Source organism: Ascaphus truei, chromosome 2 (assembly GCF_040206685.1).
Source record: "Ascaphus truei isolate aAscTru1 chromosome 2, aAscTru1.hap1, whole genome shotgun sequence".
Taxonomy (NCBI): Eukaryota; Metazoa; Chordata; class Amphibia; order Anura; family Ascaphidae; genus Ascaphus; species Ascaphus truei.
The window spans coordinates 333,026,922-333,053,506 of record NC_134484.1 but is presented as its reverse complement, the minus strand read 5'-3'; the positions used below and the strand labels follow the sequence as shown (position 1 = coordinate 333,053,506).

Below are 26,585 nucleotides of genomic sequence, written 5' to 3'. Positions count from 1 at the left end.
TTTTGTCTTTACCAGCAGCGCATGCAAATTTGATATTAGATGTTTCAATTTGTTTTTCTAACTCATGTATGCGTTTATGTAAAATGTTACAATTTGAACATTGATCAGTTTTTACAACTTCGATTTTATGCGATTTCTCATCATTGAAAACCATCAAATTAAACACTTTGATCATTTTCATGACATTTCTTAATTTTTTCTTATCTTTATGCATAGTTAGTATTTTCTTATCTATTCTCTCATTTTCTATTTTCACCTGATTCCATAGAGAATTCCATAATTCAGTGTCAGTAGATGTATGAGGTAACACATTTAACATCATATTACTGTCATTTGCATATGAATTAATAAATTCCATTACTTACGTTTTGTTAAGTATTTTCTTTCACCGAAAACTTGTGCTGCAAAAACTCGAATTGTTCCCCCACAAACGTCGCAATGTTTCTTTGAAGAAATTCCACGCTATTCCATTCAGCGCATACAAATGCTCCAGACAATGCTCCCTGCACGTCCCGCAAATGTACCTTCTTCCTTGGGAAACTTAACCAGACAAAGGCAACCCCCGAACAGTCCGTCTCCCTCTAGGAGATTCGTGAAACGTGGTTCTCTGTCTCTGATCTGTTAATCAACTGTAGTTAAATCTACCAAAAACTTGACACTTCTTTTTTCCTTTGGTTCGTTTCAATTTTTTCTCAAATCTTGGATCCAGGATGTATCGACCACACCCCCTCTAATCCAAATGTGACGAAAAAACTGAATGAAGGCTGGCTCGCCAATGTTAAATGTCCTTAAATTCGCTTTTTCTGTAGATTCACATCAGTATAACAGAATTCAGCATTCTTGTCGTTTGCACACAAAAACAAAACGTTTATTTTGAAAATAATTACTTACATACAAAAATAGTAAGAATGACGATGGTGATGTTTCAAATAGATTGATATTCTTAAGAATAGTTGCACATAGTAACCTTCTTTCAGTTAATATTCTATCCAGGTATTAACATGTCCTTTTCTCCTCTTCATGGTATTATCAATCTGGACTGGTCTTTCTTCCTCTGGCCTATCTTCTCTCCATCCTTCCTTCCTTCCTAAACTCACTAAGCTCACTGCTGTATTTATCCATAAAGACCCACCCAGTCAGCCATTTTAACCTTGAAGATGGTATATCCTAACATGGCATTTAGCTACATTGCTGATGATATGAACTACCTCTCAACATATAAGGAGCTTCAAAGTTGCTGAATTGTATAATTACTTCTGAATATAAATGTCTTATGACAGCACTTTTCCTAGCTAGGACTTGTGCTGAAGCATTATTAACACACCAGCTGCTGTGACAGCTTCAAACTATTTAGGACTATAGCCTTTGACCTTTGTTCATTCTTGTTATTAGAATAGACTTCATATGTAAATGAATACTAAGAGATAGACAAAAATGATCTTCAAGCTCATTCCAGAGTTAGAACAGTTTTCTTATAAGACACCATTTCAACAATTGTCCTTTAATCATTCATTCAGATGTGTGTATATGTTTAAACTTCTTTTAAGAAAAAGACAATTTCTTACACCCTCTACTGTGTATATGTCCCCCCTACTGTGCATATATTCCCCCTATTGTTTATATATCCCCCCTACTGTTTATATATCCCCTCTACTGTGTATTGACTGGACCGGCTGCTCTATGTGCAGGTAATCAGGGCTGCTGTTCCAAGGAACTGTGCTTTCCTCATACCTGCATTCAGGTGACCTTTAATCATACTTTTCTTCGGAGACGCATGCTCCTGCAACACAGATGGAAGAAAGTGTGAGTATTTCAGGGGTCTGCTCATGCAGACACTGCTTCTATCCTATGGGACTGATACATTAAACAGTGGCTTATGTTTTTCCATCTCACTATATGATGATGGTTTACAGATGCAGCGGACCTTATTTTAAGACATCACGGCGCCGTTTTCAAGTGCGCTGCTGTACTCCACGCGGCATGAACGCGGTCAATCACCCCAGGCACAAGTGTTTATCGCGGTTGCTTTGTTTGAATTTTATGGATTGTGTGTAATTATATGCAATGAAATGAATGAATTGCAATGTGTACAGTACTGTGCTACTGTGTCAATTTCAGGTGTTTAAAAGAAGGAACACTAAACTACCATTTTCTGCACTCGCCTGCACTTGCATCTTAAGGCGGTACGGTTGGAAGAAATCCCGCGCCATGACATGGGTATTCTGAGGTATACACCGCGTGATTTGTTAAAATAACAGCCGCTGCATCTGTCCATGGAGAGTGGTGAATGAAGGAAGTGAGAGGTGCCTTTGCCACTCAGGTCCTTGAAGAGGGGTGTTCCACGGCGTGGTTCTGTCTTTCCTCCTCTCCCTCCCTCCCATCCTCCCTCTGCCGACCGGTCTTACCAGGGATGCATTGCCCTTGCACATTTGCAGCCGCTACGGTCGATCGTAGGAGACACGATTGGGCTGTGTCACACTCACATTTTCATTATGGAAAAACTTTGTTCATGATTCATATATTTTTCTGTCTGTGCAGTTATATGAATATCAATGTCTTTATTTTTGTGAGCTTTTGAAGAATTTTCTCCCTGAATCAAGTTCTCACCGTGCAGCACTGGTCTTTGAACTTTTTGTTCTACTTCTATCTAAGCTCTGTGCAGCAGAGACCCCCTGTGCCAGTTTAATATACTGCGCTGCGTAGAATAAAGCTATATATTATCCAACAGATATCTTCCACAAAAAAAAAGCTTGCTATCTTGTAAGAAAGGAAAGGTATACTGGGATATACCAAATAAGTTGACATGGGAAGGATGTTGATCCAGAGAGAAATCTGATTGCCAATTCTTGGAGTCAGGAAGGAATTAATTTTTCCCCTTAAGAAAGATCATTGGATAATGTGTCACTGATGTTTTTTGTTTGCCTTCCTCTGGATTAATTTACAGTAAGTAGCGATATAGTATAAGGTATCTGTAATCTAAATTTGGCATACTGTAGGTTAAACCTGATGTACGCATGTCTTTTTTCCAACCTCATCTACTATGTAACATGGACTAATTGTAGGAAAGTATAAATGTACTACAATAAATAAACTGTTATGTCAAAAACACGTGTTATTTGATTAAGAATGTATTCCATTTTTTTAAATTGGGGGTGGGGCTAGGGGTGGGGCTAGGTGACGAGTAGCTTTTTGGGTAATTTGTCAAGCCCTGTTAATATCTATTCCCATACATATATGCAATATATCAGGATATGTCCTTCTGGGTTTATTATGTAATTGTTATAATTAGCTTGACATTATTAATACAGGTTACATGAGAATAATATTAACATATGCTATTGATGTTCAGTACCAGTATTTTTTACTCTATTTATAATTATTTTTTTATTATAGAATTCTTCTGTATGCTATTAGGTTTAGATACACCTATTTTATGTTAATACTGTTTAGTATTATTTTAGTTTATATGTTTTTTTATTAAAATAGTGCAATATGTGTTTATATTACTGTAATGAGCACGGCAATAAGACAAGTAGCTATTTATCTGATGCTGAATTTTTGATGACATGATTGAACTCCAGACACACTATGAGATGGGTGGAGTGTGGAAACAATCAACCTATCAAAATCACATCTATGCCTATAAATAGAGGGGTGAAGCCTCACATGTCTATACCCCCGAGGAAATCTCAACTGAGAGAAAACACGTAGGGTTAATGCACACATAAAACATACAGAACACCTACAAGCTCATATTGAACCCCCAAAATAACCACAACATATATATAAGCATATAAGTTTCACAGAGGAGTGCTACTGAGCATGGCAATATATATATTTAAAACCAGGGACATAACATAAAACACAGACAAAGCTCAGTGCACATCCAGTAAAACTCATACACGGTACAGTGCCTAAATATACATGTATAGATAACTAATAAATAAAATGGTCTTTTAGTTTAACATTTTGGCCAAATTGTTGTAAGCCCCTGAGCCAACTGTACGGCAGACCACGTTTCAAGGGTCCCTAACACTAATATAAATTCTTAATAACCTGTGCATTGCCAGGAAGAATGATTAATAATAAATCTGTCAAAATTAGTTGCAAAGTTCTAAGTCTGATTGAAGCTTTTATTAACCTGTACATTACCAGGAAAAGCACTCTGTAATAGATTTGTCACAATCACACTGTAAGCAAGCAAGTTCCCCTGAGAGTGGGAGATGCCACATGTGATTACAACAATTTGGCCAAAATGTTAAACTAAAAGACCATTTTATTTATTAGTAATCTATACATGTATATTTAGGCACTGTACCGTGTATGTGTTTTACTGGATGTGCATGAGCTTTGTCTGTGTTTTATGTTATGTCTCTGGTTTTAAATATATATATTGGCATGCTCAGTAGCACTCCTCTGTGAAACTTATATGCTTATATATATGTTGTGGTTATTTTGGGGGTTCAATATGAGCTTGTAGGTGTTCTGTATGTTTTATAATTCTTGTTCAGCTAACCTTAGCTGATTGGAGGGTGGCAGCCTCCTACCTTATTGAAGCTCACTCCCTATCACATTTAAATGGTTAAAAGCTCACTCCATGGCATCTCCCACTCTCAGGGGAACTTGCTTGCTTACAGTGTGATTGTGACAAATCTATTACAGAGTGCTTTTCCTGGTAATGTACATGTTAATAAAAGCTTCAATCAGACTTAGAACTTTGCAACTAATTTTGACAGATTTATTATTAATCATTCTTCCTGGCAATGCACAGGTTATTAAGAATCTATATTAGTGTTAGGGACCCTTGAAACGTGGTCTGCCGTGCAGTTGGCTCAGGGGCTTACAACAATTTGGCCAAAATGTTAAACTAAAAGACCATTTTATTAATTAGTTATCTATACATGTATATTTAGGCACTGTACCGTGTATGAGTTTTACTGGATGTGCACTGAGCTTTGTCTGTGTTTTATGTTATGTCTCTGGTTTTAATGCACACATAACCTGCTGAATACCAGTGAATACCAGTCAGACTGCACCCAATATAATAGTGCAATAGAGTCTGACGGAGCATAGCAAGAAGTGCTATACTGGCTGTAGGACTACCACAGCACAGCAATCTCCTGCATCCTATCAACATCATCATCAGGTGCCAAGAAGGAGAAAATCAGCGCAAAGATTTAATTCTTGGACTCGGTCAGCTGACTCGTGGCGTCCCAGTGAGGAGGCAGAGACGCCGCCATCCGCAGTCTCTTTGTGGCTGTGATTGTATCCAAAATGCTGTTAACTTCTGCTACATTGTAAGTAGCTTTTCACCATTGCGTGTTACAGTACAATTTTACAGTACTTCACCATATTGGCTTTTCTCTATCATTTTCAGGATTACTTTCATCAGGATTTTCATACCGTGTGTCACACTGATTCAGTTTAACTGTTCCCCTTTACAGAGACACTTCTAACTCTGAGTTTCTATATTGCACCTTATGTTTATTTTCACTTTGTATCTTGTTGTTTTTTGTGTAGAACCTTAAACATTGTGGAAGCATAATTAGACACTATCACCACATCTATAGGCAGTTTGTTTTCTGTGCATCCATTTTTTTACACACACAAATAGATAGATAGATAGATGTACTGTAGAGGTATCTGTACCATGTTAGCCGAGCGTAATAATAAAAAATGAATAGACGATACTGTTCTGTGGCTAACAAAATGCTTTTATTTGTGCAAGGTTTCGAGATACACTGCATCAGTCTATTCATTTTTTATTTTATATATACAGTGGTGTGAAAAAGAAAGTACACCCTCTTTGAATTCTATGGTTTTACATATCAGGACATAACAATAATCTGTTCCTTAGCAGGTCTTAAAATTAGGTAAATACAACCTCAGATGAACACATGACATATTACACCGGGGGGCTGGTCCAGGGTGACATTTTATATACTGTATGGATAACTTAATAGGGTAGCCTAGACTAGTTTAAAAAAAAAACCCATAACACACAAAAAATCACCATAATGAAGACATGAAGATATGTATCATGGCTGTTATGGTAACTAAAGGGTTAATAATCCCGAAACTTCTACTCATCCTCACTAATTAGTACCATTGCATTTCATAGACACTTGTAAGACTAACCACTAAGGCATACAGCGGGTTAGCCTCTCCTATTGGAGTCACGTCTACTTTTCTCCAGTGTATAATACTTCGGCGCAGTAGACCGGCTAAGGCACTGGTAACTGTTCACGCCGATGATGAAACTTCTTAGCACTGCGAAACTCGTAGGGAGTGAATGACTCAGCCCGTCCATTGCAGAGAAGTGCTATATGCCAGACAAATGGAAGATTGACTCGTGACTCCAGTGGCAGGTGCACACCGGAGATACCGTAGGAGATCCCAACAACCCAGTCCTGGCTGTCAGTGTCCCCTTCGGCATCAACACATCCCTTAATTCCGTTCTTCCCCCACGATGACTGACATCTGAGGTCCTTTCGCCCCCACCTAATATAGCTGAAATTACTTAATTCCGTTCTCAACCTGGATGAAGGGTGTAATCGGTTAAACCTGTTCCTTGTCTTTATAAGAAAGTTATTTTCAGCCAACCAGTGCCCAAGCAAGGCATCTGATCCTTATGTTCTTGGACCCTGTCTGGTATCCTGGTACACTTTGCTGAACATCTGCCTGTACTTGGACTCAGTTTTCCTGTCTCCTACGCTGATCTTGGAACCATGACCCCAACTACGCTGGCGCAAATTGCTTCGACCCTGGCTTGTGACCTGGATTTTCTCTTCGAACAGGACTCATTCCCAAGGCCTGTGGTCAGTACCATATCCTGCCTCAGCTCTGCGGGTCGGCCTCCTGGTTAGAAATGAGCACCGTCACACTAGCATTCATTATTGTTTGATTTTATGTTTATCATATTAAAATGTTATTACTCTATTGGGGGCCCTTGTTGCACTCTTATCTTCCCCCAGTGGCATCTTATAAGAAAAGATTTGGGATTATTCTACAATAAAGATTCACAGGACCTCTACCCTGGAGGAGCTGTTAGTCATTCTTTTAATCCACCATTGACTTTATATACTGTAGTGGAAGTGTTTTCCCCTGTATTTTACTGTATACCAGCGTTGGGACTTATTTTGAACTCTAGATTAATTTATATATACAGGTTTATGCATAGTATTTTTGTCTTTTTTTTTGTCGTCTCAAACCCTTTATTAATATTTCATATTTTTGATATTCATTGCGTCATTGGCACTTTCCCCCTTCACATTTTATTTTACAGTATATATAATTAATTTGTTTTTAGCCGTTTGTACTTTTTGCACTGTTTGACAACATTTTTAAAGTGCTCTTTCTTCTTCTTTTTAAAATAATGCAAGTCTTTTATTATCGATTATACACCTGGCATCTTCGATAGAAATGATAAAATAAAATAAAAATGCAAGCCCTGCACTTCTTAGCTGCCGGTTCACCTCAAAAATGTTGCTAATAAAGTTTTGAAGTAGGCTAAAAAGTGTACACTTTTTGGTGGGAAGCTGAATTTGCACTTTCTGAGTTTATTGATTAGGATCCTTAATCAGAGAGCCAGTGAATATAAGAGGAGAGGGAGCGAAGTGGATCACCACTTGTTTTATACACAGTAATATTACCTACAATATAAGGTTGCATCCAGAGGAAATAAAACTATTCCAAAATCTCACCATGTTTACAAATTAACATTTATAATTGAGGTCAGATATTGTTAAAAAAAAAAAGGCATAAATCCCCCAGATGTAACCCCATAAAACATGTCATGGCTATTAGCACACTTTGGTCATAGCAGTGACTAAACTAAAGGGATTGAATTATCCATGTTTTCTTGTCATGAATGTGCTGTTGGAATTGATTATGACTCCCCCTATCTTTTTTGCTTCTCGCTCTGTGAAGAAGCATACTAGATATGTTTGTGCTCTGGAGGAAGCAGAAACTTGAGGAGTTGGCAATAAATTAGCAATGAAGCTCAAGAAACGTAATTCTTCCAATTGTATAAATCACATCACAAGCCAAAAATGGCTGCCTCTTGATTTCCTTTGATATAGCTCCACAAGTACAGTATTAAAGTATGTTTTCTAAATTATATTTTAAGCCTTCATTATAAAACTGGTGTGGCCTGCCTTTATTAAAATTGTGTAAAACCTAATACCACCACATATTTAAAAAAAAAAAAATTGTGTTCAATGAAACTCTTGGGAAACGTCTCCTTAGTTTTTCATGTCAAACAATTCTTTATTCTTATGGTACAAATTAAAAGTGACAGATCTGAAACTGTTAAGAAATACACAAAGTGCAGCTTTACTGACCATACATATATTGCTCTAGATTAATTACAGTTTTGATTTCAGTCTATAAAATGTAAAGCAACCTGTGCAGGTAAATCAGCTTTGGTTTCAGTGTCAGAGCAGTAAGGAGCTGACATTTCCAGTATAGTTATTTTTTCTCCTCTGGCCACAAGTACACCCCTTCAAATTCCTCTTGCCGTGGAAACATAATCTGTCTCAGTGCTGTCTTTTCATTTGCATGTTCGAGGCTGGAAACAAAAAAGCAGCTTATAACAGTGTCTTAAAGCCAACTTGGTGACCATTTTGTAGTTCACAAGCACATTAGGATGAAAAGAAACTTCGGTTTCTAACTGTGAACTCATTATGGATCAAATAAAAAAAAAAGGAAGAGAAATGACTAAATCTGCTATTATAGTGAAAACATTGGCATGGACATTTTAATTCTTGTTTGCACCCTTCAGTGCTGTGAGAGAGTTGTAATGCCTTGGAGGCTCCTCGAACAGTGATAGAGTCTACACTGTCATTTACTGTAGTGTGGTCACTGCACTGTAGACAATGATGAGCATTTACAGTATGTTCTGTTTTTCTAAGTGACAGTTCAGTATTGCAAGATTGTCAGCAACATTTAGCCATATTTATACAATGTGCATATACCTACATACATTGAGCTTTGGTCCAGCATTAAGACGAGCAAAGGCATTTTTACATATTTCTTTTTGGTTATAGCTTAAGTTCTTCGAGGCGCCTCTACTTTTTTTTTTGCGCTCCTTTTTTGTCATTGTAGTATTGAGAAACCAAAACTTGTTGTTTTTTATTTTTTCCTGTAATCTTACGTTGTCAAAATTGTGTGAAATAGGACTGTCATATTATACTACTTTAATGAAAAATAAACCTGTGTCTGTTCTAAAGCAGCAGATCCACTTTGCTTTTAAAGAAGAAAAATCTGTAAATACACCTTTATTAGTACACAGGATGAGTGTGAGTGATAGATCCTGATGAAGGGAGCTCAAGACTGATAGGGGTAAAGTATTAAACTATGATTGTGCTGACTGGGGAACTACTGTATCACACAGAAACTCCTATTGACTTCAATGGGAGATGGCATGCAATAGTGGCCCAGTTAGCACTATTACAATGTAATGTATAACCACTCTGACACTAGTATTTACTCTTTACAGCTTCTTTTGAAATAGTGCGAAGAAAAACTAATGCATTGTTAACCGTGCATTAACGTCTTTTCAAGTGAATTTAAGTTTGTATATTGTTGACTATGCATTGGAGGCATATTAAATATATAGCGTATGATTGGCCAAATTAGTGTGCCGTGGCACAAAGAAGATAAAAGAGAGGTTTAGGACAGTTATGCATTGCTTGACTGACTATATTTATTGGCTGCAGTAAGATTAATTGTTGTTGCATGTATACATAGCTAGACAAGTTGAATGGTAACTTTCTAATGATTAAATCTAGCCTTATTCATGTCACGGCCATGAAAGCAGTGACTATAGTGTGGTAGTACTTAATAATTGTATTTCAAAATCTAGTGTAATCTATTTTTTTAACAATGATTACTTCTTTTTGGTATTTCTACAGCACAAGCCTTTGAGGGACATTGTATAAAGTGACACAATGGAACATTTTGCCGCAGCCCTGATGCTTATTCAATATGAGAAGCAGAACAAAACACACTGAATATAATGTTACCTTCTATTAAAGAGAATTAAAGGTGATGCATTGTTATCTCTATGCAATCCTGTCTCTCACCATACTGAATATGGGTTATAGCGAAGTATTTTAAGGGTTATTTATTGTGGTAGTGTTCACTTCTTGAGTGATTTGGGGGGAGGAAGGGGGAGGTATCAGGAAATTGCAGTGGCACTTTGCTGCCGGTCCTATCATGACCAAATCATTAGTAGCTTTTCACAATGTTTAATACATATTTTCCATATTTTTACACAGCGTACTGATGTCATTCTTTGCATGTCCCTGATGCTGGCATTCCATACCCTTGATTTCAGAAGTTATTTTATATGATACTGAATGTTTGTTGTCATTTTATAACTATATAACATGAACAGTGCACAAATCATCTTGATGCTGCAGTTCCATACAAGTTAGGACCCAACCTCACCTCTGAAGGAAGTGCCTGATGCATATTACATGGCATGTTTATGAGAAGCGTTAAAGTCACCATCATGAGCATCTGTTAGCAATTGCTGATTGTTTAAAAATGTTAAACAAAACTTTCTTCATATTATTCAAATTTTAAACAGAGGCATTGTTCAGCAAAAAATCTAAAGTTTTGGACCTCTAGAGATGCAGTGTTACAAACCTCATTGTCCATAACAATCCCGGACTAATATGAACTAAAATGCACTGGGAATACAGTGATAAGAGAATGATTGTTTTATAATCTCATGTAGTTGGAAAAATCTCCGGGCAGTCCAAGCTGAATTTTCCATACAAATTAGTGCTTATCTTACTTAAAGAAAAAAACAACGTTTTGGCCATAAAGGCCTTAATCATAACCCCGTTTAAGGCCTTCATGGCGAAAACGTTTTTTTTTTCCTTTATGTAAAATAAAACCTATTTTTTATTTAAAATACATCTTGGAGTGCCTGGAGATTTTTCCAACTATATCAATTCGTGCTTGTCTCTCTGAGCGCACCCGATTACCTCTTTCAATTGCTGTTATTGAATCATTTTTGCTGTGCATTACCTTTAATTTTTGATGGACTGAATTATATATATCATGCAACATAGTATCAGATTGGCAATACTGCGGATGGAACTGTCACACTCCAGTAGAACCTTCTATCTGACTGTTAACCCCAAAAAGTGAATGACAGGGCTGACAATATTCCAACGGTGTGTTTGTACCACATTACCACGCTTGTGTTGTATAAAAACAAGTGGAACTGCTGCTTCAAACAAATCTTCAGAGTGAAACATACAGGGTAATACAATTATACATAAATGTGTAACTCTTTTATCCATTCGAGCTACCTGACAAACACAACTAAGCGCAAAAAGCCTTAACTGTACAATAAAGAATGAACTGTTTTTTATAACTGTTTTTTTTTTTTACAAAATTAAAGTGTGCAGATAGTTATGTAATAAGTTAAGAGAAAAAAAAAGAAATTAGTAGTTACAAATATGTATGATTTACATATATACACCTTTCAAAGCATGTTGTTGGGTTGTTATTCTTTCTAAAACTTCCTAGATTCGTAAAAAAATGAAGTTAGGAGGCATTACTACACATTTTTAGGAATACAAAAACATAATACAAAATTATAAAACCGTAAAAAAATGTCTTTATGTATCAGTGGTTGTAAGGTGGACCTGATACTGAATGGGTTAGCAGTTTTGTGGGTGTTTCCAGCTCTTGCAAAGTGCCCAACCTGCACTATTGAGATAACAGACAGACATGAGACATTATTTGACATAAAAAGTGGGTCAACCCCTCAATGAAACGTTAATGCATGAAACTTATAAAATGTGAAAATATGTGATCATACAGTTTGTGTCAATTCAATTTTAAACTACCTGTATTCCATTGTCAGCTGTGAAAATGTTGTCCAAGATTGTTTTTTTTTTTGTATGCTATTTTGTGCATTATGTTGGTGCTCACACAGACATTGATTACATATTTTGAAGGTGTATTATCTGTAAGGGGTTATGAATCAGTCTTATTATTCGGATATGATGTGAGTTAGTTGTTTCTGTGATGTTAAGGGGTGAGCATCCATTGACATTCTGTAAGTATAGTCACACAATCCTTGTTAAGATGAGTGTACCAAAACAGGTTCATAAGCTTTTCCGTAGAGACTGGCAATAGTTAGATATTAGCTGCTTCAACATGAGGTGGCTCAGTTCCTGTGTCCCTGTTTTATGTGTGGTTTTCTGTTAACCATAACAGTCCAACTATAACACTGTTGCAATTATAGCCACAAGGGCTATATTAATATACATTAATGAGATCATATACTGTAAACCTCATAATTGTGTAAGGTCTCAAGAATAGTACAAAAAACAACAACACTAAAAACTCTACTGTGCTGTGGTTGCCTATCCAGTGTATAGAGTATATTGTTGTTGAAAGATAAACATACAATTTGCAAATTGTTACCTTATTTTTCTGTTCTAGGTTTAGAAAGTCATTGTGTGTGAATATGTATACGTATATGTATCCACAGACATTCAAATATTTAGTCAATTCAAAATGTCTTATTTGACTTCTAAACTTTTGTAAAACCAACTTGTAGCTAAACATTTGGGTATTTAAAAAAGAGTTTAAAATACACTAACCTCATACAGTAGTAACTCTACTAAGTATAGGTGAATGGGCTTTATACTACTCTGTTTAGGTAACTCTGACTAGGTTTGAGGTCCTTTGATGATGTGACATATGGAGGTTTTCGTGAAGTGCTGGAGATAGGATAGTTTGTGACCAACAAAGGAGGGATAACCACCTTCACACTAGGTCATACAGGTAAGTCATAAGTTAATCAAGCAAAAGGCTAATTTCATTGACTATGTACTTTCGTTATTACCAATGACCTAGGAACTATAAGAATCTCTTAGACAGCAAAACATAAACTTACAACTTACAACAAAACTAAGGAAAACATATTACACAGAAAAATATCTCGTCACTTTGTAACAAGACACAATCATTTAAGTAGCTTTGAGATGAACAAATTGCTAATTCTTCAATGTTCCATTCGGTTTGGTTTTCATCAGAATCTCAGGAATTTTCTTTGGCTAATAGACTTTGGAGAGAAATCACAGAACCAGAACATGGATGGAGAACGCAGCAGCGGAAGCAGCTTTTCTCTTCCAATATTTTTGTTTATAATGCCTTTTCTTGTGGTCATTTGAAATGACAATAACCACTAGCGCTGCATGATACATTACATACCAATAAGTCATTCATTCTGTTACATTACCGCGGGATTTAAGTATGAACATGTAAGCCACGTGTCCAAAAGACCAAACATTTTGTTGAACAAAATTGAAAAAAAAAAATCCCTAAACAATACTCGAATAGTAATTGAACAACTTTTTGTACACGATACATGATCCTATATGACAAAATACTATTTGTGCCCAAAGTTAATGTGTACAGTATGAAATAAAAAAGGACCCACAAAAAGAACACTTTCCTTTTTCCATAGGGTAGAAAATTATAATGTGTAACACACACCCCACTTATTAAAAAGCAGACCAACAATCTAGTTTTGCAATGCCATGTGTCTGACTTTGGTTAATACTGTAGATTTCATAGTGAATGAGCACTTAGTACCTGAAAGTCTACAATTGATCCTCCAGGTGGCAGGCTTGTTTTCTCTTTAAATAGATAAATGATTCTCTTGCTTTTGAAATACTGTTCACATTGTCATAATATACAGAAAAAAAGTACGCAGTTATTTGGTTTTTGTGAAGTCCATAAAAAAAGGTTACTTTTTTTTTTTTTGACTACTTCTACCACGAACACACATACACACTAAGTGCTGTGCATTGTATTTGGAAAACTCATGAACACATTAATAAAATTGTTCTGTCCATCAGTCAGTTTTCTCAGTCTTTTTACTTACAAGGGTGATGAACAGGCAAAACATAGAGTTCAAGTTTAACGTTTTTAGGAGTTTTCTTCCATTGAGTCCGTTAAAGACTCCATAGGGACAGCTGTGCCCGGCTCGTGTTGTTTCAAACGTTTAATTGTGTTCTTGAGCGCTTGACGCTTATTGCAGAACCAAACTCTGACCACTTCCCGGTCGTAGTTCAGTTTCTCGGCGATTTCTGTCATTTCCTGCCCAGAGGGGTGCGTGTTCTTCTCAAAATGGGCATTCAAGATCTCGAGGGCCTGTGGTGTGAACGACGTGCGCCTCTTGCGCTTTTTTGATGGTTCACTGCCGATAAACTCTGTCAGGTTCTGCATTCCTGCTCGGTGGCGGGCCTCAGCCTCAGCCATCCACCGCTCAAGGACAGGCTTTATCTTCTGGGCACTTTTAGGGGTGATGTCCAGCTTTTCAAACCTGGCAGGATACAAAAGGCCAGGGTTCAGTTTGGCTGTCAGACTGCTAGCTATAGTGTTGTCTTGTGCTTCCTGTGGTAGGAAAAAGTGGCTTCTCAGGATGGTGTGTCTGAGGGGAAAATTGAGAAAGAAGAGTCTTACACTGATGCTCTGCCAGGGTGGGACTTCCTGCCTGCCTAACTAATGGACTGGCAGAGGTAATTTACAATGGATTAAAAAAAAAAAAAAAGCTATCGACTAGCTGCATAATCATAAAACATGACCGAAGACACATGCACGATCTGAAGCATGCAAGCACACACTGTAATAAAAAAAAAAACAATTTGGTTACAAATGAAGCACACAACGGAAGCAGGAATTAAAGGGAATTTTCCATTGTACCTGGAAACATAATTATAATTTTTTCTTAAGTTTAGTATTTATACATTTATCCAAGAATGTTCTGCCGAGGTGGCATCAACTTTATTTAAAGGCACAGCCACTTTATCTATAATATCTATCTATCAAAAACATATGAGTGTGTGTATCAATATATACGTGCACTAATACGTATATACAGGCATACCCCACATTAACGTACGCAATGGGACCGGAGCACGTATGTAAAGCGAAAATGTACTTAAAGTGAAACACTACCTTTTCTCCACTTATCGATGCATGTACTGTACTGCAATCATCATATACGTGCAGAACTGATGTAAATAAGGCATTTGTAATAGGCTCTATAGTCTCCCCGCTTGCGCACAGCTTCGGTGCAGGTAGGGAGCTGGTATTGCTGTTCAGGACGTGCTGACTGGCGCATGCGTGAGCTGCCGTTTGCCTATTGAGCGAGATGTACTTAGTCGCGAGTGTACTTAAAGTGAGTGTACTTAAACCGGGGTATGCCTGTATATGTGTGTGTGCATGTACAATACCGATATATACATAAATGTACACTAATACTGATGTATGTACATATTAGTGTGCATATTTGTTCAAATAAAGCCACTAATTAGTTGCAATCTGATTGCTTTGTGTTGTATCGAAAACATAGAACTACAATACAGTAAACTGTACTATAAAACTACTGGCATAGCACACACTGTCTCTTTCTATTAAAATGAATCCCAGTACAATAACATAGAGCTTCATGCTGTGTTTATTGTGAGATACCTGCCAACTGCACACAAATGATATCTGTATCATATCCTGTAAATGAGCCAGGCACCATTCTGACACTGGTACAGTACATATGTTACTTTGTCCTTTTTTATTAATATTATTTTTTATTTATTTTTTACAAATCTTGAGAATTATTTGCAAAACAGCCCCCTTTCCCTATGCCTACGGGAACAACGCATGCTATGGTACCTGTTGCTCACAGGAGGCCTAAGCCTCCGTCGCTGGGAGTCTAGGGTGAGCTCTTTCTCCTTTGTAGTGCAGCCTATGAGGGATCCCAGCGTTGGCGGGGTAACCCCTCACAGGAACCAATCACAGTAATGAATAATACACACACAAGGTATATAACTAACGTTTACTGAACACATATGCAATGGCAATAATAACTGTACCCACAGTGTACACTCAATGACACAACACGTGGTGATTCCCCCAAAGTACAGAGGGTGCGGTGGAACCAATACCCCTGGTGTCCATCCCAGCAAGTACCACCCAAGTGTGAGGTAGCGCTACCCCTGTGAACCATTGGTGCATGTGGATACCTTCCTGGGCACTCCTGTACCCAGGTACAGCTGTCAGATAAGGAACAGTCAGGTCCCACGCTGCGGGGCCTTTGACACCAATCCCCACACTCCTTAAGGGTCCTGATCCACCTCGTGGGGTGAGCTCCAGCTGGAGTGTCTCACCTAAATGTCTATGGTCCCGTGGCCTGGTCCTAGGCCGCAGAGCACCGCATAGCTGTTTGGTCACCGATGCCTCAGCACTACCTGATACTAAAGGGAAAGAGTCCTTATCTGGGGCCTTCCCTACAATACTGATCTGTGGTGACTCAGGGCTTAGTTGGGGCCCTAGGGGTAAGACCTGGGCCTAGTCCAGGAGTCACTTGCTCCCTGGACACTACCTGCAACCTTGCTGGCTCCCACGCGACTGACTCGCGGGCCGTCGCTCCACGGAGGATATCCTCTTCCTCTCTTCCTGTTTGGGGCCTTTGCCCATGCGCATTCTACTTGTGGCGCCACACTCAAGATGGCCATCGCATTGGCCAGATCCTGCGCATGCGCAATGTAGCCTGCAGCGTCACCACCAAGATGACCAACTTTGCAAATGGCACCGGAGCCTCAGAGAGGTTCCCTGACTCAGTGGCAGGGTAAGGGGACCCCGCTGCATCCTCCCCCTGGTGGATAATTCAACGTCCCAGCTGGAGAACAATATTTGACTCTTCTATAACGTTTTCTTGGGTGGAAACGCTACATCGGCTTGAGGCCCTGGCCCTCTCATAGGGTGTGAATTGTGATCTACATAGTGTCTCAAAACTCGGACTGCTTGGGTCGAGTGATCGGCTTGTTGAGGCCGCTGGGGATGGCATACAGTATGGGGAACAGGCCCATTACCCGCTACTTCTTCTGGTGGTGTCCACCAGTCTCCGTTTGTGGAGGCAGAGGTTCCTTCCAAAGGATCCTGATTATTTTCTGTTAAAGCATCCGGGGTTTTGCTTGACTCTTCCGGTTCACTTGCCGGCACTACTGAGGATGGTTCAGGTTCACTTTCCAACACTTGAGGAATAGGTAGCAAGTTATTCCGATGCAAGACCCTTACCCTTCCATCTGCATCTCGGATGACCCAGCATCTGTGACTCCACCTCGAAGGGAGCTTCTCGTCAATGGTCCACTAACTTATGCTTTCCTGGTATTCCTACATTTTGCAGGAGAACGGCGTCTCATGGCTGAAGTTCCTGATGGTGTATTTTATGGTCAAACCACTGCTTGTTGTTCTCGTTCAGCTTGGCGGTGGCCTTTTCTGCCAACTGATAGGCTCTACGGAGGTTGTCCTAGAGCCGTTGCACATATTTGTAGTGCGTCATGTTTGGCACCCCATCGGTGGATACTCAGAGCCGAATGTCTACAGGTAGTCACGCTTCTCTGCCGAACAGCATAAAATAAGGTGTGTACCCGGTGGATTCATGTCGGGTGCAGTTGTAGTCATGCACTAACGGCTCGACATGTTTTCTCCATCCAACCTTCTCGGAGCCCTTCAGAGTGTGTAGCATATTCAGTAGGGTCCGTTTGAACCTTTTTGGCAGGGCATCTTCTTCAGGGTGATAGGGAGTTGTGCGAGACTTCTCGATATTGAGCAGTTTTAGAAGTTCTTTGATCAACTTGCTCTCGCAGTCTCTCCCTTGATCAGAGTGCATCCGATTAGGTAACCTGTAATGGATAAAGTATTTCTCCCACAGTACTTTGGCTATGGTGAGAGCTTTCTGGTAGGGAACGCTTGAGCGTATCGGGTGTAATGATCTGTGACTACCAGGACGTTCCCGATACCCTTTGAGTCTGCTTCAATGCAGGAGAAAATCCATGCAGACTAGGTCCATGGGACCAGAGCTCTCTAAGTGGCCCATTGGGGCTGTGCATGTAGGCAGTGTTTTTTACTGTATGCACCGCAGACACCTCCGGCAATGGCACTCCACTGATTCCAGCATCTTGGGCCAGAAGTACCTGTCTCTTACTAGTCCAAATGTTTTGTCCACTCTCAGGTGTCCGTGATCATCGTGCAGAGATCACAGGACATGGTAATGCAAACTTCTGGGCAGGACGAGTTGTCTCCTATCTGGATGGTTGTGATAGGGGACAACCCGGTAGAGAAGGCCACGGTCCATGCAGAACTTGTCCCATTCCCTCACGATGACGATTACCATGTCGCTGGGAGCACGCTGCACTAAGGAAGGATTGTTTTCTTGGATGGCTCAATGTATGCCTCTGGCCACCGGGTCTTGCATCTGGTGTATCACTATTTCTTTCCACCTCATTATTGTATTCTGCGTGATGGACATGCCTTTTGGATGGCAGTATGCTGCAGGAAGAGCCTGTGACACCCCAATGAGTCCACCACTTGGAGTTCGGAAAAGGCTACTCGGTCCTCCACGATAGCCGCTGTGGAGCACATGGCCCGAATCCCAGGGTCAGGAATTTCTTCCCGTCAGCCATCGTCAGGCATTGTACTCAGCCAGGCCTTCTGGACAGAGCATTGGCTCTGATGTTCAAGGGCCCTGGCTTGTACTTCAGCGTGAACTGAGAGTTAGACAGGGCAGCCAACTACATGTGGTCAGTGGCATCTAACTTGGCGGAGGTCAGGATATATATCAGGAGGTTATTGTCTGTTCGTACTTCAAAGGAGACCCCATAAAGATAATCGTGAAGCTTATCAACAACAGCCCACTTGAGCACTAGGAATTGCAGTTTATGGACTGGGCAGTTCTGCTCGCTCGCCGTCAAACTGTGACTCACATACGTTACCGTCCGGAGGCCTGCAGGGTATTTTTGGTGCAATACCGCTCCCAGTCCGTTGAAGCTGGCATCCATGTGCAAAATGTACGGTTGTCCCAGGTCCGCATAGGCCAAGAGAGGGGCTTCAGTGAAGGTCTTCAGCCCCGTGAAGGCCTTTTTGCAAGCGGAAGTCCATTTGTCCCCGAACTGTGCTCGCGGGGTTGCAGCTTTTTGCCGAGGCTCAGCGTAGATATTCAACAGATTGTTGAGGACTCTGGCCTTGCTCGAGTACCCCTCTATGAATCTTCGGTAGTACCCGCAAAACCCCAGGAAGGATCGTAGCTCCATAACATTATCTGGTCTGGGTTAGTTCACCACCGCTTTGACCTTAGTGTGGTCGGTAGCCACTCTTTCTGTGGACACTATGTGGCCCACATTGTTGACCAAAGTGTGACAGAAACGACATTTGTCCAGGGAACACTTCAGGCCTTCTTTTCCCAGATGATTCAAGACCTTCAGAAGGCGTTCTTCGTGTTCCTCTAACATTCTTCCGAACACGATGATATCGTCCAGATAGACCAGACATTCCCATATCACCAATGGTCTTTTCCATTAACCTCTGGAATGTTGCAGGTGCACCACAAATGCCTTGGGGCATCCAGGTGAACAGGTAGAACCCGAGGGGGCAAACAAACGCTGTCTTCTCCTGCTCTTTGGGGCTCATGGGTACCTGGTCCAGCCTTCAGGTCCAGCACGCTGAACCACTGACTGCCTGATAAGGCACTGAGGATTTCTTCAATCCGCGGCAAGGTATACTGGTCTGGGACTGTGCGGTGGTTCAGGGTGCGATAGTCCACACACAGGCGCACATATCTGTTCTTCTTCTGCACTACCACAATAAGAGAGGCATATGGGCTACGGGACTCTGTTACGATACCTGCCATCTCGATCAGGACGTCCCTCACATCATCCACATCTCTGGCAGCTATGCGTCGGGAGCACTCCTGAAATGGCATGACATCATTCAATTGGATCGTGTTGAGCACTCTTGCTGCAGCCCACATCCATCTCACTGGTGGAGAACACCTACTGGTGTTCTTCCAGCTTGTCACTTAGCTGTTTCTTCCACACCGCGAGCAAGGTTGATTCCCCAAAGTCGAACTTCAATCCGGTAGGGGCTTCTCGTACGGTAACCATGTTTACATAAGCCAGGGATTCTATTTGAGTAACTGGGTATATCCGACCCAGCGCTTGACCGACGTCAAATCGTACAGTATGAGTCGAGATGTTCTGGATGGTCACCTTGAATCGCCGAAGAAGTGAAGACTTCCACTCCATCTCTGGGACCACCTTGAATCCTCTCTTGGCGTCCTCTTCGGGCATGGTCTCTAGTGAAAAGTACCAGTCGGCCTCGTCATGGCTCGGGTAGTTAGGTACAGCTGCCATGTGCCTCACTCCCCCTAGTGGAATCTCTGTCAACCCCTTCTCCAGGTTGAAGAATTGTCCAAATCCTTCTTGGGCAGAGATTCTAAGGCATTCCTCCGGCTTCTTGCAGATAGGCCAGGATAAGGGCTCGCACCACATCCGTGTTTGTCTCCAATATGATGGGAGAGCTTGGATGTTCCCGGGGCTCGGGACATATCAAGGCTTCCACTTCCATCGGGTGTGTTTTGTTGGTATTGAGCTGCGGTATATCCAACTGCACTTTAATCACGCCATCGATGGGGTAGTCTTGGCTACTAAGGCCCCACAATTTCATCTTCTCTGCCGACTGCATAGGCAGATGCTTGAGGTGCAGATCGTAAAATAGCCTGTAGATGATGGTTACTTGAGACCTAGTGTCAAGCAATGCAGAAGAGTAGATGCCCTCCACTAGTTCTCTTACTATGGCCGCGGGTCCTACTCAATTGTAGGCATCCGATGGGGCCTCCTCTTTGGGACTAGGTGCAGGGCCACTATCCAAGGATGTGGATGGCTGTTCTGCTGAATGCACAGTGAAGGCCATGGCTCCGGGGGTGGAAGTGTCTGACTTCGGGCAGTAATGGGCGATGTGACCGTCTTGGTGACAGTTAAAGCAACGATTGCTTTGGGTCGCATTGAATCCAGAGTTAGGAGCCAATCTCCTAGGATTCGAGGGAGTCTGTCGAGAAGGACCCTGGGGAGTATTGTCTTCAGAATTCTCCTTCGCAATAGGCTTCTTGGATGAGGTGACTTTACTCTCCCCTTTGGATAACCTCTTAATCTTGCATTTGATCCATTAGGTCCTCAAAGTTAGGAGGATTCTCTGTAGAGAGAGTTCAACAGATCCTGGCTACGAGGGGATGTGTGAGCGATGCTCCCCGCAGGAATTGCTTGGTTCGATAATCATCCAAATCAGCCACACGAATGACCTTCTTGTTGAGCAGGGTCCATAGCGCCAGCTGCAGCCGTTGAAGAAATTTCAATAATTCTTCCTCTTCTTTCTGTTTGAGGGTATTGAACTGGGCCAGCAACGCAATAGGGTCATCCTTAGTGCCATAAGCTTTCGTTAAGGTCTGAATCAGATCTTGGGCATTGGCCTCTGCATGGCACTCATGATATAATCGCACTATGTTGATGGCCGGGGGCCACAGACACTCCATGATTTGCTGTAAGTCTATTCTGACAGCACCTGCACCACGTGGCCTCTCTACTCTGCAAACTCCTCTTCTCCCAAGCGGCGTGGGCTGCACCACAAGAGAAAGCTTTTAGCTTGCGATTGTGATGACCCTAGGAAGACTGCGTAAATTTGTCAGACAATTTTTGTAACACTTCTTTGATGTCTGTGCCTCTGGACGAGCATTGACTCCGTCAACCCGACCGTTCGCTGTGAGCTAACTAATGGGACATATATATTCCCCAAAAAGGTGTTCAGAGTGTAACAATGCTCAGTCCAATTCTAACATGTAGAAAATGTATGTTGATAGTTCAGGTTTAACATGTAAACTTGAAAACTTCTGTGGTATATACAATACAAATGAACCCTGATTTCAGAAAAGACAGAAAAGAGTCAATTTTACTCCAATATGGTGGAGAGATACACATATATAGCTCCCGCCGGTTTGAAGATATTGGTGCTTCAATAATTGTCATTATTGCTATATGTCACTTAAAGGTATATAATGCTCATATTGCTTCTGTATACTCTTTCCTCTATATTATTTTATTATGTATATGTATACATATTTATAAAAACATATATATTCTATATTCTTTATTATGTGTATATATCGGGTTAACTAGTATTAGATATTGCACAATCTTGGTGAGCAAATTGATTATCGATTTGATTTTTCTCAACAAGGAATACATCCATCTATCAATACTTAAATTTGCACACATGTATGCATTCATGATATACTTCAATTTTGCTTATAGCATTCGTTTTGATGATATCTGCAGGATAATTTCCAATTATTAAATTATGCCATAATATAATTATATAAACACAAGAATGGTTAATTGTTTTTAGTTTTATCATAGTTATATCATTAACAATAATCAAATAACATTTTATTGTAATTTATAGGTCAGTATATACAATTACTATGTTTATAGTTTAAGATCCAAATCGTTTATTGACTGACTCATATGTTTTTAAAATGGTTTATTTTATTTTTAAACATTCATGGGTGTTTATCAATGATATTTGTAAATTTTGTGCTATTGTGTAATTGTACTATTATGATTTGACTGCAGTCCGAAAGGTGTCGCCAGCCATGCTTTGAGTGGAATCCATGGGGATTGAAATCTAGGAGTTTACTTTCAAGCGTTGGGAGGCAGGACTTCTGGTCTACACTCTGTCTATACATTTTAATCACTGTGAGAGAGACTGTACTCTTTGAAAAAGCGCATGTACTGTATGCGCGAAATGCATCAGAGGTCTCTCTCACACACTCTTGTCTGATACCATGTTGCTGATGGTCCATTAAAGGATACCTTTTGCACTATTTGACCGCCAGCCTCCGTCATTTCAGTTCCCTCTTAAGAAGCTGTGCATCGCCTATACTGGTCCCCCACCAGACACTACTTCATGTAACTCTGGTTTGTTTTGTTCTGTCTGGGGCTATTCTCAGGGGGGTAGTCCTGCAGGCCCCACTGATGTTGGTCGGGGACTGAAATCCTCCATCTGTAGGGTAGGTCGGGGTATATGAGCGGGCAACCCCTGGGTAGGGCCTCTAGAAAATGTAGGGCCTGGGGGCCCTCAGCTTCACTTAACTCATTGCCAGCGGTGATGATGACTACATTCCATCGGCAAGTAGGATCCCACTTGCAGCCTAGTGGCCGGGCTCTGGTTAAGCCAGGAAACAACCTTAGGAAGGTGCATACTTGAAGTGGGGGTGTATTGGCAGGGACATCCCCCACCACGACCACGTTGCGGGGAGACTCGTGGAGCTCAGCGGCCCACTGACGGACCTCTCTTTTGGAAAGTACGAACATGGTTCCTTAAATTTAGTTCTGCTCTCGGGCACCCCAGGTCTGAATCTCAGCAGCGCCTCCAAATATAGACCCCTTTTCCTATGCCTTAGGGAACTACGCGGGCGACTACGCGTGATGCTGTACTTGTTGCTCACGTGAAGCCCAAGTCTCCGCCGCTGGGAGTCTGGAGTGAGCTCTTTCTCATTTGAATTGCAGCGCCTCCACCTATGAAGGATCACAGCGTTGGCAGGAAAACCCTTCACAGGAACAAACCACAGTAATGAATAATACACAAACAAGGTATATAACTAACGTTTACTGAACACATGCAATGGCAATAACTGTACCCACCGTGTACACTCAAGGACACAACACATGGTGGTTCCCCCAAAGTACAGAGGGTGCTGTGGAACCAATACCCCTGGTGTCCTTCCCAGCAAGTCCCACCCAAGTGAGAGGTAAAGCTACACCTGTGAACTGTTGGTGCTTGTGTATACCTTCCTGGGCACTCCTGTACCCAGGTACAGCTGTCGGATAAAGAACAGTCAGGTCACACGACGTGGGGCCTCCGACACCAATCTCCTCACTCCTTGAGGGTCCTGAGCTGCCTCATGGGGTGAGCTCCAGCTGGAGTATCTCACCTAAATATCTATGGTCCCGTGGCCTGGTCCTAGGCCGCAGAGCACCGTGTGGCAGTCCGGTCACCAATGCTTCAGCACTACCTGATACTAAAGGGGAAGAGTCCTTATCTGGGGCCTTCCCTACAATACTGATCTGTGGTGACACAGGGCCTAGCTGGGGCCTAAGGGGTAAGGCCCTGGCCTTGTCCAGGAGCCACTTGTTCCCTAGACACTACCTGCTCCCTTTCTGGCTCCCATGTGACTGACTCGCGGGCCCTCGTCCCGCGGAGGATATCTTCCTCTCTTCGTGTTTGGGGCCATCGCGCATGTGCATTCGACTCTCGGCACCACACTCATGATGGCCACTGCATTGGCCAGGTCCTGCGCATGCGTAATGTAGCCTGCGGCGCCATCTCCAAGGTGGCCGCCGCACTTGTAACGTCCTGTCTTTTAATGTGATAATATATATATATATATATATATATATATATATATATATATATATATATGTATATATATATATTTTAATGAGAACAGTTTTGTTAAAAATAAAAATCTCAGCTGAAGTGGGAGGCATTTACTTTTAAACAGCATTCTTTAAAGAAGCTGGTAAGGTGTCAAGCAGAGAGAATTCTACAAAAAGCTTTGAAGGGACAAGTTTGGTAAATGCTAAAAAAAAATACCCACTTAATCTCTCACCTGGAACAAATTGAGAGGAAGAAATTATGAATGTCTAATGCCTTACAGACCAGTGTGACTTCTTCTGCACCTGGGCTCCTATGGATCAAGTGTGCAATGCTAACAGTTCTTTTTACCCACAGTATAAAGTGAGCTGATTAAATATGTATGTATATATGTGTGTGTGTGTGTGTGTGTGTATATATATTGTATTACTAAAAGGTGCTTCACTATATTTTGTCTCTTTTGTATTCATTTGTATTCATTTCAGAAATCACATTCAAGATACCAAGCATTGTTTTCAATTCCATGCCATCCATGCTATAGATAGATATAAATATAGATATCTATATATAGATATCTATATATATATATATATATATATATATGTATGTAATGTATTATATATATATACACACACACACACAAACACACACACACACACATGATATGGTGAAAGGCAGGGTTGCAGACCTGTCTAAGACATGCAAATGAGCACACAGTAATATATATACATATATATATATATATACACACATTTCTTCTCATTCACATTATAGATTACATATATAGAATGGAAAAGGCAAACAATTTAGTATGCTTCACTATCCATTTTAGAATTAACAAATGCAATTTGATTGTACATATAAGAAGATACAGAAAACAGATTTCAAATATGTGTGTGTGTGTGTGTGTGTGTGTGTGTGTGTGTGTGTGTGTGTGTGTGTGTGTGTGTGTGTGTGTGTGTGTGTGTGTGTGTGTGTGTGTATGTGTGTGTGTGTGTGTGTATATATATAATAAAGTACATACATATATATATATATAGATATCTATACAGTATATAGATATCTATATATATATCTAGATATATATATCTAGATATATATATCTATATCTATATATATCTATATATATATATATATATATATAGATATCTAGAATATATATACACAGTTAGGTCCGGAAATAATTGGACACTGATACAAGTTTTGTTATTTCGGCTGTGTACCAAAATAAATTAAAGTTGCAGTTAAATAATGAATATGGGCTTAAAGTGCAGTCTATCAGCTTTAATTTGAGGGTATTCACATTCAAATTGGAGGAAGGGTTTAGGAATTACATCTCTTTAATATGTAGCCCCCTCTTTTTCAAGGGACCAAAAGTAATTGGACAATTGACTGTTGTCAAATGAGCTGTTTCATGGACAAGTGTGGGCTATTCCTTCGTTATTTCATCATCAATTAAGCAGGTAAAAGGTCTGGAGTTGATTCCAGATGTGGCATTCACATTTGGAAGTTGTTGCTGTGAACCCACAACATGCGGTCAAAGGAGCTCTCAATGCAAGTGAAACAGGGCATCCTTAGGCTGCAAAAAAAAGAAAATCCATCGGAGAGATAGCAGGAACATTAGGAGTGGCAAAATCAACAGTTTGGTACATTCTGAGAAAAAAAGAACGCACTGGTGAGCTCTGTAACACAAAAAGGCCTGGACGTCTACGGAAGACAACAGTGGTGGATGATCGTAGGATCCTTTCCATGGTAAGGAAAAACCCCTTCACAACATCCAGTCAAGTGAAGAACACTCTCCAGGAGGTAGGCATATCATTATCCAAGTCTACCATAAAGAAAAGACTTCACGAGAGCAAATACAGAGGGTTCACCACAAGGTGCAAACCATTCATAAGCCTCAAGAATAGAAAGGCCAGATTAGACTTTGCCAAACAATATCTAATAAAGCCAGCCCAGTTCTGGAACAGCATTCTTTGCATAAATGAAACTAAGGTCAACCTGTACCAGAATGATGGGAAGAAAAAAGTATGGAGAAGGCTTGGAACGGCTCATGATCCAAAGCATACCACATCGTCTGGCAGGGAGCATGCATGGCTTTCAATGGCACTTGGTCACTAGTGTTTTTTAATGATGTGACAGAAGACAGACGCAGCCGGATGAATTCTGAAGTGTATAGGGATATATTGTCTGCTCAGATTCAGCCAAATTCAGCTAAGTTGATTGGACGGCGCTTCACTTTACAGATGGACAGTGACCCAAAACATACTGCGAAAGCAACC

The 26,585-nt window shown here is 40.7% G+C and overlaps 1 protein-coding gene across 7 annotated transcripts in view; it reads right to left on the bottom strand.

Moving 5' to 3' along the window:
• Positions 1-8,256: 8,256 nt before the first annotated feature.
• POU6F2 (POU class 6 homeobox 2) overlaps positions 8,257-26,585 on the bottom strand; it is a 536,643-nt gene continuing 518,314 nt past the window's right edge. For 4 of the 7 annotated variants that reach the window (XM_075586659.1, XM_075586660.1, XM_075586663.1 and 1 more), the window contains exon 10: positions 11,889-14,470. In XM_075586659.1, the coding sequence (XP_075442774.1) occupies positions 13,966-14,470 (505 nt within the window). In that variant the 3' untranslated portion in view covers positions 11,889-13,965. Of the gene's footprint in view, positions 8,570-11,888; positions 14,471-26,585 lie in introns of those variants that run through there. The other 3 variants (XR_012799221.1, XM_075586664.1, XM_075586662.1) reach the window with 3 other exon arrangements.